General features: G+C 31.3%; 1 protein-coding gene across 1 annotated transcript; it reads left to right on the forward strand.

Annotated features, from left to right (window-relative positions):
- The first annotated feature begins 2,527 nt into the window (after window positions 1–2,527).
- LOC128548394 (uncharacterized) lies at window positions 2,528–11,979 on the forward strand. The gene is made up of 4 exons (XM_053523046.1): window positions 2,528–2,615; window positions 9,238–9,376; window positions 10,675–10,784; window positions 11,782–11,979. The coding sequence occupies exons 1-4, from the start codon at window positions 2,570–2,572 to the stop codon at window positions 11,790–11,792; spliced, it is 306 nt and encodes a 101-aa protein (XP_053379021.1). The 5' UTR covers window positions 2,528–2,569; the 3' UTR covers window positions 11,793–11,979.
- The last annotated feature ends 366 nt before the right edge of the window (window positions 11,980–12,345 follow it).

Below are 12,345 nucleotides of genomic sequence, written 5' to 3' on the forward strand. Positions count from 1 at the left end.
GTCACACTCACTCCCGCCCACCCCCCCCCCCCCCCATTTTTTAATTTTCCATCAATATTTATAATCAACATGTAAACTTTTCGTACCCTCCCACCCCCCCCCCCCCCCCCCCCCCCCCCACACACACACAAAAAAACCCCCAAAAACATTCATTTTCTGTTAATTTGATTTTGACTAATGAAATTATTTGCTTCATTGTAACATTCTTTGCTGGATATATTTTTTTGCCATTCCTCACCACAGACCCTTTCGGCGGGGGATACCAATTGATCGAATTTGCTTGTTATTTTTGAAACTTAGGAAACTTCAAATATTTATCATGTGAAATATTCTAATGACGTATTTTGAAATGTAATTAATGACATTAAAATCACGTTTAATCGGACTCTTGCCAGCTACCAATAACATTATTCAAGAAAGAATATAAATCGAAAGGCCGCAAGTTCGACTCCTGGTTCAGTTGAACGTACCTGTAATGATTTGAGAAAAAGATAACATTTTTTTTTTGGCGGAGAACAAAACATTTTAGTCTGTACCAGTTTCCATTAACCGATAAGGGGTTTATTACTGAAAGCCAACTAAATCTAGTTCCAACATTTATTTATCTAAGCAATTTTGTTGGAGTAGCACAGCAATAATTTTCGAAACATAATTTTTACCTTTCTTATGTTTGTACGATCCGTATGAGAAGTCATTTATTTATTTATATTCGATGATCATGCAATATTTGATGAAATTGCATTACCGAAAATTTTAAAGACAAGGGTGAAATCCTAAGCAGTTGAACTCCCACTTGGATGAAACCGGTTTATTTGGAAATATTGTAAGAATTGATTTTTTTTCTGGCGTGTGCCAAACATGAATTAACATCTTTACCATACACCCTTATATGACTTTATTCAATGTGTTTGAATACGAGAAAATGGTTTAACCTTTATAGCTGAAATATACTTTTTGTTTAAGATTTCTTGGAGATATGTTTAGACATATAAATTGTTATCAGTTTAAGAAATAAACGATTGGAAGATTTCAGCATGACGTTCGTAACAAACTTGCCAGGGCACGTAAAATTGTACGGCGGTTGTTGGCTCACCTGTGCTCTTCTTTCTGTAACTTACCTGTATATTAATAGTATTCTCATGTAATTAAGGGTTTGAAAATTTGCTTTATATATGTAAGAGTTTTGAAAGATGGTACTTGTATCATATGATTTGGGTGATGACATGTGACAACTGTTTTAAGTCTACGTCAAATCAATTCGGTAATAATAGAGATAGAGTGAAATAGCATCGTATTTTAAGGGAAAAGGGGGATAATTCATGAAATATCAAAACTTTAATTGAAGCGTGGACGCCGACGCCATGCGAGTAAGTTAGTTCTCCATATATTTCGTAATGTCGAGATAGAAATACAACAACGTAAGTTATTTGATATGATAAATGAAAAGGATATAAAACGTATTTATTACGCTATGAAAGAACTGTGATTTTATTGGCATTCCTTAAAATCCGGAAAAGGACTTTAGGAAGATGGTCATACTTCCGGATAATTCAGAGTTTTGTTATTATACTTTAGTCTTAGAACAGTAAAATGTGTACATTTTTTTTTCTTTATTTGTAAAAATGTGCGAGCCCAAAAATTGAAAAAGAAGTAAATGTTTCGTTTATTTTATCATTTATTTTTTTTTCTTATCATTTGCAATTAGATCTAATGGAAACAACTAATGTAAAATGAACAAAATGACTAGTATTCCATTTAAATGAGAAATATTAATTGTAAAATTAACTTCTTACAATTGATGATCAACTAACAACATTTTTACCATGCTTTTCCATTCTATCGTATACTTAAAATATTCTCAAAAGTTGCCACCCCTTAAGAAAAATAAAGTTGCTTAAAACGAAGTTATCCCTAATTATGTGAACTTTCAGCACCGGAACATTATCGCAAATGCATTAAAATGGAGATATATAACAGTCCTTGAAAATGGTATTTAAGTTGTTTAGCTGTCTGTAATTGTAGTCCCTTTATTTTGTCATTTTCCGGAGTTCAAGCCATATATCAGAAATGTAGAATGATATACATGCCTTATATCCTGCTCAGTTTCCATATAAAACAAGGCTTTGTTTGTATGATTTGCTGACGTTTGATTTTCTTATAACAATATGTCCATTTAACCAATCAAATGCCAAAATTTATATCATATAATGTTAAACATTTATTCCCGTAACCTTAAAGTGTTGTTAAGACTGTTTACAACTACATTGAAAAAGTAGGTAAACCGTTATGTGAAATAAAGGCTACGAAGTTAGTAAAGACCCCGTCTCTCTCCCCCCTCCCTCTCTCGCCTCTCTCTCTCTCTCTCTTTCGAGTTTTTATTGCGAAAATTTCACTTCATAGCGTTCAGCTGCTCAAAAGTTTACTTTTTAACGATTACTATATGCGCTACCTACCTGTTGAAGATTTACCTCTCTAGACTTAGTAGAGCGATTTACCCTAAAAATATCTTGTTAGAAGGGTATATATTAAACTTTCTCTCTTATCAGAACCATAAAGCGGCACGGAAACCATGTACAGTCTTTTCATATTATTTACTTTCTTTTCGGGAATTTCAGGTAAACATATTTCTTTACTTAAAATATCAATTGTTCATCGATTGATTAAATTGTAAGAATAATTCTATATCCTTTTTTTCAGAAATGATTCTTTTTTTTCTCTCGGTCTGGTCAATGATTTACCACACCTTGCAGCATGTTCAGTCCGCCAAGGTCACGTTTATCGAATACGGCTTTCCTAAAACAAAATTATCCCTGGCTTTCAGTAAACAGATATTACTCATAAGCAGGAATTAAATTTTAATAATTATTTAAAAAACAAAATAAAAACTTCTAAAGCAATTCAAAAATTATGTAACCAATGAATCTTATGAAATATCAATATTGTATAGAAAATCATCAAGTTTGCTAAGGTTTCTCTGTAAAATATAATGGCTGGTAGCGTGTTTCAACTGTTTGCGCAAAGTTGTCCTTCCACTTGACTTTTAGACCGCAGAGGAAATCAAAATTAGTCATACGACGGATGTGACGTCCACAAAAGGGAAAAATGCATGTTATCATTAGGATCGGTACATGTTGAAAATGCCGATATCCCGGTATACCAGATGTTGCTATGTGGTGACTTCAGAAGTATTACTGACGATTGATACATTTGCATTGCAGCTTTTTTGACTTTCATTATTATATAATTATGCGGTATAAAATAATAAAACGTGAGGAAAATGCTTCATACTTTAAGCTTTTGATAAAAACTCACAGTCGCCTGAGAACCTTTTGTCAATGCATCATAAAATTTAAGCGCTTGTACATCGACAATATTTCCATCACATATTATACGTTTGGAGTAAAAGAAGAACGGATTGAAGCTTTGGATTAAAAAATAATTAAGACATGGAACATGAAAAATACAAACGGAACAAATGAAAAACACATATAGAAAGGTTGACGTGTTTGGTAATTTTAGTGAGAAAGGTGTAACATGGTGTGCACAATTTAATCAAACAGATAACAAATGTAAAATTAATGACAACTTTTATCGGAGAAATTAGTCACAATCTTACTTTTATCTTTTCCCGTCCATATACTTGGAATACGCTTGAGCATCGAGAATTTTGGACTATTACAATTCAGTATTCAAATTGAATCATATCGAAGAAGAAGACTAAGATATAAACGGAGCTGTACTGTTATGTTTATACCTGCAAAATGACATTTGGACGATGTTATGATGAAACGTCAGTTGACTTGAAACTGAAATGCTTTTTCTCTTGCAAAGCAAATTTTAAAATGTGTTACATTGTACACGGATAAAAAGTTAAATAGTTGATATACGTATGAGGCGCCAAAAGGTTGCCGCTAGGTCTGTTGATGATGCATTTGGATTTTTACTTATTTTCGTGCTTCACTGTGACATTGCTTTCCTGGTATGTAAAATCAGAACAAACGTTCATTTCAATATTTTGAGAATCCATTTATTTTACAGTCAAAACATTTTGTAGACTTTTGATCAAGTTTCGGTTAAAAAAGCAAACATAATCCATTTTTGTCATTTTTTTTTTGAGTCAAGGGCCTTGACTTGGATAATACTGCTCTAACTAGCTTGCCTAGATTCAATTGTAAAACATCTTCTTTTCATTGTTGATATCAAATTATTAAGCAGGCAGTATCGACATATGCAATTTAAATTTTTAGGATACACTAGAAATACTGACAGGTTCGAACTTGTTTGTTTTCGTTACTGACTGCGCGCCTACTTTAGTCTTAATTATTGAGCGACACCATTCAAAGTCATTGTCTTGCATGTAGAAAATTTATAGGCACTGAGCACATATTTTTTTTATTTCATGACATTTTTTTTCAAATATGAAATAGAAATATATAAAAGTAATTTAAAAAAGTCATTACCATTCATCTTTTTAGTGGGCGTGTTTTAAATTACCCGTTTTAGGCGAAGTTGCATTCCTTCTTTATACAATTATACTATTGACTATACATATTAGCTAACATGAAACCATAGGATTATTACTAAACCCCAATTTGGCGCTGTTTAGTCAAAGGTTAAATTCATGGTTTTCTCGAAGATTAAAATGGTTTTTGCCTAATTACTGCCAATGTCTGTCACAAAAATGTAAATAATAGTACATGCCTTCGAAACATAAAATGGACATGTACTTCGTTGAAAAAACTAATTGACATATAGTTATGGGGTGCCATTTTACTACTTATTCACCATTTTGTTATATCTTTATCTCTTGAATTTATTTGTTGATATTACAAATTAATTTGATAATATTTTTAACTATTGTTAGATATTATTAGAAACATTTAAAGATAGTACAGATTGATTTGTTTATGTACAGTTTGAGTTGAGTTCGATTTTTTTGTTCTATAATATCCTTAATTCAGTTTAATGGTATATATATTTGTGTTTTTCACAAATAATTCTTTAACAACGTTTCACAAAAAATATCATATATCATGAAATAGAACTAAAGGTATTATTAAAAATCGCTTTTTTTGATAACGCAAACTGTATCTAAGATCATCGTTCAATTCATTTTAGGATATAATTAATTCTATAAATGAATTAATTATATCCTTAATCAAAGACTGTTTTGGATAAATTGTACCTTAAACCCGATTTCTGAAATCATGAAATAAGTAAAAATTGTGGGATGTCCTTTCATTAACTATACCTTATTTTGAGATAACAAAACTCATTTAGTGATATCATTGATTAATTTATGAATATGGTTTATTTATTTATGAATATATCAAATTCGTTTTAAATCATTTATTAATTTGGATATGATTAGAATAATGATGCATTTAGAGATATTACAAAATGATTTTAGATATCTATAATTCGATTGTGATATATTATGCTATGTCTCCTTTAATTTAATCTAATGATCTTTTAAATTCATTTTTTTATATCACCGTTAAATGATTTTGAAATAAAAATTATTTAAAGTATCGTTAAATAAGATATAGGATATCAAAATGTAACTTGCTTTTATGATGTCACTGGATCGATTTGGGGATTTAAGATATCTTCAGTTTTATTTTAAGATATTATTTGATATAATTTATGGATGTGACAAATTGTTCATGATTTATAACATTATTTTTTATTTGGATATTATTAAATGCATTCTATCTTCCGATAATGGCAAACCCCTTACGTGCACGTATTTAAAGATTTTACAAAATGATTTAAAGAGAAATAAATTTCAGGTGTCATTAAATTGATAAATTATACACGTAATGTAAATCGTATTTAAAAATATCCAGAATACTTTTAGTGACATCTGTGATTTTTTATGATATCTTGAAATATGATAGGTGATACATGGGGAATATTTGTTTGTTTCAGTGTAGAAAATACTTGATTAAAATATCTGTCACAAGCGAAAACCAGATGCGATATTTTCACGAGTGGCATTGTCATAAGTGAAAATGTAAAATATGATGTTCTGGAGTTTAAGATATTTTGATCTTACTTGTAAAACAAACAAAGTTTCTTTTTGGTTTTATGTTTTGACTAAATGTGTCTATTTTATAGTTTCTTATTACTTTCACTGTGAATATACCGGATATATCTCACTCTTATATTTCGATATTTCACTGAAGAAACATGGGTTTCGAGAAATACCTTTAATGATAATGAAATGTAAAATAATTTACGGATATTAAAAAATGAATTTACGATATCACATAATGGAAAATGAATAGTATAACGACATGCCATAACAATCGTACAATGATACTATTGTAAATGAATCATTAACATCCATCAACTGATACTCTTGATTGAATTGATAGTGCATGATTTGTACCACACCCATATAAGAATATATGCATGAAAGAGACATCATTATTTTATTCTCTTAATCGCATTTCAATAAGTATAGAAGATCAATGACAACCTATGCGGTACAGGTCTAAACTTTATCAGACAAGTCGGCGACTTTGTGTAATAAGCTCGAGGCTCTTGTCTATAGTAGAATGATCTTCTTAACCAGGAAGATGTAAAGCTTTGCAGAGAGACACTTTATTAAACACTTTAAAAAAAATTATCTCGAAGTATAGCATAATTATCTACATCACGATTTAAAAATTTTATACGAAAAATATATAAAGTAAACCCGACAGTTTTAGTTTCAATGCTTTATTTAAGGGATTAATAAGTTATTGAAATATTTACGAAAAGTAGTTTTGTATTTCTATTTGACACAGTCATTAATTTTCCGTTTTTATGAGCATTATCTAGTTTAAATCATCGAAAAAAAGCGCCCACTATTAAAATAGAAAAAGGAGACATAGAGATTCTTTTATGTCCTCGCAATTATATAATTAATTAGGTTAAAAACCTCCGTTTTTTAAGTGATCTCCTGCAATATTTCTTTATATCAGAGTTCCTCTTAAAATGGTGCTATAGGTATTGTCCGTGAAACTCATTAATCTTTGCCAATAATTTCGTGCGTATTTGTTACTTTGCCTGGAAATATATGAATTACTGAAGTAACTCCTATAGTTAACCTGTAAGACGGTTGTGTAGTCCCTGACTTCCACGCGCGTTATCACGGATTCGAATTCACTTTAGCACATGGCCTAAAATTGTATGTAATGTAGCTTTTATCAATATTATTTTTATTTCTACATTATTTTGTGTAACATATTTCAAGGTTTTAATTGTTTTCTCTTGTAGCACTTATTTTATGATTTCTTTATTTTGTCATCTGACGCAAGTTGCTTTAATTGTTAGTTGAATGTGAACACTTGTCTAGACCTGGATTTTCCTAAAAATACTTGCAAACATTAGTAATAAATAACTTGTTTTTAGATCCAAGATGTTTTAAAGGTTTTATTCCACATATTCTTCAACTGTTAAATTGAATGAAAGTATATTTCTTTCAATAAATGTACGATATATCATGATAAGTTTGATCAGACGAGTGTTGCACTTTTCCTACCAGTTAAAGACGCAGATGAAATTGGAACATATATCGAGGGTTGAGCGCGAAACTAATGTATCTTGTTCTTTATTTATATACAGTTACAATAGTTTCGCGCTCAGCCTACGATATGGTCAGAAAACGGACACGATCCCACAACCCCTATATTGGCAGCTGTCTGCACCACTGACATCAGACCAGAAGGAAAATGTACATGTTATACCCTACCCCTAGGTTTACTATAAGAACCATGTTCATGAACGGGAAAATGCACTAACTCATTTCGACCGCACATTTCTCACGTTCGATGAATGAGTACCAAGCATATTGAACAAGCGGTAATTTATCTTTCATCGTGCACCAGTTACATTGTCTCAGTATTTCATATTACGGAGATACTCCACATATTTTATGCTTTCGTCAACAATACAGAAAAAAAAAAACTTGCGTGAACTTCCCTAATGAACATCCGGTCTAGAGGTCACAGCAAACACGCAGAATGCAAAATACTAGTATTCACAGTTATGCAATAAAACTCGAAATGATAAATGGGATTCATCTTTGAAATAATTTTGAATTTGAAATAATATATAGTTACACATTTGTACTGTTTATTTAATTCACATTGCACATTTATGCAACATAAACACATTTCAGCATACACGCGTAGTTAAACGACGACTGACATACATTTTCACATCAGCCAATCAGAATAATTCTGTAATCTAGACCGGAACTTTATAAGGGTAGTTTTTACTGTAACGTTGAGTTATATGTTGAAGGTCAGTAATTCAAGTCCTTCTTTGTTTCATATAAAAATGACAACTTCAGGTCACCTTTACGTATTTTTATAGAACATCACTCTCTCCTACAAATATATTCCATGAAAATTCTATCATAAATTAACAAAAACAAAATGAAAAGAAAGTATGAGGTTGATTAGTTTCTGGTGAAATGCCAGTCAGTTGTAGTCTGCTACGGTAACCTTAAATGGCGCATATTTGCTCTTGTCAGCACAATACACCCCTACTTTTTGTTTCGATCTGCAAGACTTGCCAAATGCGGTGTAGAAGCATGAACATACAGAATGTATCCTAGCAGTGAAAAGGTGTGATTAAAGCACTCGTTCTACACGAATTTGTGCAACAACTGCAAAATTAAGATCTATTTACTTTGGACTTCTTTCGCCGAAAACTAATTTACGGATGTATACGAAGTATTTACGAGTGCCAGGTTAGTTCTTACAGACAATATCGCACTTTATTAAGCTGTTTAGAAATGGAAATTAAGTACTACAAAAGCTTACAAAAATAAGTCTTTGGAACGTGGCATTTCCTGTCTGATATTTATCCTTGTTTTTTTTTTTTTTTTTTTTTTTTTTTTTTTGAAAACTAAGCATCCTATGAGGCCAAATTTACTTAGTCTTTTCTGTATAACGTAATGGATATGTATGGATGGATAAACAAATTACTTGGCATAAGTCTTCATTTTATTAAAAGTAGGTGACAGATTACTTGCAAGACTTCGACACCTAACACAAAGACCATTGTCACACTTATGATGCAGTCTATATGTTCTATTTTCATGGTGCCATTACTCATAAGACAGATTTATTTTCTATCATCCTACGTGTCCTATAAAACATAGATGCTTTTGCCCACGGAAACTCACGGCAGTGCCGGAAATAAACAAATTTTCTATCTGTACCTATTCTTTAATTATAGTGTATGGTGTAAATGGCGGGACATACTGTACTGTAGATTCCTCGTATTCGTACACCACCAGGACGAAATATTGTGAGCATGGTTGTTGTGGTAATTCGATTGATGATAACAGAAGATGCTGCGATGCACCGACAGAAACGTGAGTTGCTAGTACATTGCGTTACATTTGTAAATAAAATGTAAGAACCCTTTTGCAATAGTTTTCTGCAGTTCATACTAACGGACGGAATCTTCTTATACATACAATTTCTCTCTTTTTTTAATGTTATGTATACTATAAACTTCGATTTCTAATCGCGATTCTTTTCAAAACTTTGCTAATTCCTCACTTGATACTAATATTTTGTTTCATGTAATTTTTTCTATTCAATGCCTATTAGCTAAATGTTTGCTCGGTAACACATTTCAAACAAATTATGTGATACCGCCAAATTTACTGTAATTTATCCCATATAGGAAAAGACCTTTATAAGCTTAGCTCTCGGATCTTATCCTTTTTCAACATGTACAATATCGATATTGTAAATTGTAAAATGTAGTATGCAATTATGTTTGAAATAAAATATGTTTAAACAAATAGTTTGCTATTGTTTTATACTTTATAGAAACTTGAACTACTAGGACATTAATAACTTTGACATGCTGCTAATAACAAAACGAGACGTTCATAATAATGTTTTGTACAGATGAAAAGTCAAATAAGTTTTAGGTAGCCAGTGCATGACCGCTCTTTTGACAGCATTAAATGTTTTTTAATGTGACATTGCATTATATTCTTTTAAAATTTGTATTTTTATTAAGCATTATAATGGGCAATATGTCATTGTTACATGATGTCTGGTGTGTAACAAACTAGAATCTGTTCAATAATCATTGTAGTTTTTCTTATTTCTGTTGTTTAACAATGTCTACAGTGCTAACGTTTTATTTAAAAACCTCCATTGAACACTTTGCGTAAATGCGCGCATTAAACCTTGAAAAAAAAAGGTTCGTTTATTTCTTTATCCAATTTTAAAGCGGACGGACACAAGCATTCTTAGAGTCATTAATTCAGTCAACAAAAATGAAACAAACTTTTTTTGTGCTGGTTTTCAACTTTTACGTCCTTTCATATTGTTTAGGTGTAGTATATGTAACAGTAAGACTATTATATCTCAATGAAAACAATATATTCATCAACATTGCTTTCTTTTGGACTGACACTGCTTGACGGGTTGATGAAATAGACAATAATAAGATATAAATATATATGTTTAGAGGGTCGAAACGCTAAATTTCTAGATGTCCTGTAATTTGATCTATAGTTCTAACACATTATATTAAACACTGAAAAAAAAATGAAATTTAACATATGTGAATGAATTTCAATACTAAAGTGTATCTCTTTGCAGTGGTACTAAGTTAAATGATAATAAGATTTGACATTATACCTTTCAGCCATGTCAGTACCGGTGTGTACGTAGGTGGTGGTGTAGGAGGGTTCTTTTCCTTCTTGTTCGTCTTGTGTTGTATCTATTACTGCTGCTGTCGGGTGGAAACTCTGGTCCGTAAGTAGATTCCTTTCCTATCTACATGTAGATTCATCTATCCACTTGGCTTCAAAAATAAAAAGGTCGCACATACATAAATCTTGTTCGGAATAAAAGTCCAAATATCGCTTTTTTCAGTTTGACTTAAGATTTCTATAATAATTTACAACTAATATTAAATCTTTGGTATGAGTGAAAGTACAACTATATTTTGAAAAACAAAAACAACTGAAAACAATTTTGTTTCATAATTTTGTTTTTAAATTAATACATATTTGATATAAGACTTAAATTCTGGACTAGGATTTGAAACTTTTGAAATGGTTTAGCTAAAAAGGCATTTATAAATATATAATTAGTTAGGTTTTTTTAAGTTGTAACACTGAAAGCACCATCATTTCTATATTTTACTTAATAAAGCTTCCAAAGTTTGTACATATCTTCAGCTTGAAAAATTAGAAGATCTTTACAAAAATTCAAAGCGAAGCAAAGTTAAAAACGGACTAGAATGTTAATGTCTACGAGCACCAATGTCGTGCCCATTGTAAGTGGACACACAGCCTAAAACAGTTCAGGCAATTAGAAAAACAGCTCGAGGCAAGTCTTACATGACCTTTGATCTCTCAGCTTGACATTGACCATTTAGAAAGGGTCCTGTGACCGTAACAACTTAGATAAGGGGTAGGGTTTGAGCGTGACACATTGTCTCATTGTAGTTAACATTTCAGACTAGTATAAACACCGAGGTGAACATTTATGACAGTTTGAAACAGATTGCTCCATAAATGACAAAATCGGACGCACTCACATTTGACCATTATGTGGTATCCGACGGCGCACTTGCGCACTAAAGCACGCACTTGCCCACATACACCAAAAAGAAATTTTGACGAGTATGCCGAGCTCACCACAAGTAATAGGGTTGATGGTGTCGTTATTTCAGAAAAATACTGATATTCTCATACACATTAGTGCATAAACATTTAGAATGCTAACTGTCGCTTCTATATTTCAGATGTTATTTAACAGATGCAAACGAAACCGACAACAGAAATACAGACAATATCTAATTAGACAGTATGATTTTCTTCCATGGCTTCATATAAATATTACGTTGGAACAGAATGTACTAAATGACTTACTCAGTTTTTAGTATTTTTTTTTTGTGTTTTATAAATAAAAAAAAATAAAGAAATATGTTGTAGATAATTTTGCTTTTTTACATTGACGAAGTTCAATCTCCATGATATTCTGTAGGATTACAATGAATAATCTCGTGCCGGGTTCTGCACGGCAGTCTTACTTTGTTTCTAAACATAAAAGCAAAAGCATACCGTAAAATAATAAAAAAAATCGTGTTTTCCATTTCAGTTTAAAATTTAGAACGTTTTGATTAGAAGCGTTAGGGAATTACGAAGCGGTGATCTTTTAATTACCAAGTATACGTTGCTTTCATCGTGTTTACGAGTTTAGTAGTAGCTTACTGGTATGGATTTACCGCTTCTACTAACAAACACTATTAAACAAGAAGACCTATCCATAGATGTTTTCATGATAGGACGAATTTCAAATCTGAGAA

This window comes from Mercenaria mercenaria, chromosome 2 (assembly GCF_021730395.1).
Source record: "Mercenaria mercenaria strain notata chromosome 2, MADL_Memer_1, whole genome shotgun sequence".
In the NCBI taxonomy this organism is placed as follows: Eukaryota; Metazoa; Mollusca; class Bivalvia; order Venerida; family Veneridae; genus Mercenaria; species Mercenaria mercenaria.

Coding starts and splice junctions, on each gene's coding strand:
- LOC128548394 (XM_053523046.1), top strand. CDS start 2,570: ATGTACAGTCTTTTCATATTATTTACTTTCTTTTCGGGAATTTCAG. Junction 2,616..9,237: donor TTTCTTTTCGGGAATTTCAG/GTAAACATATTT, acceptor CTTTAATTATAG/TGTATGGTGTAAATGGCGGG. Junction 9,377..10,674: donor TGCGATGCACCGACAGAAAC/GTGAGTTGCTAG, acceptor TATACCTTTCAG/CCATGTCAGTACCGGTGTGT.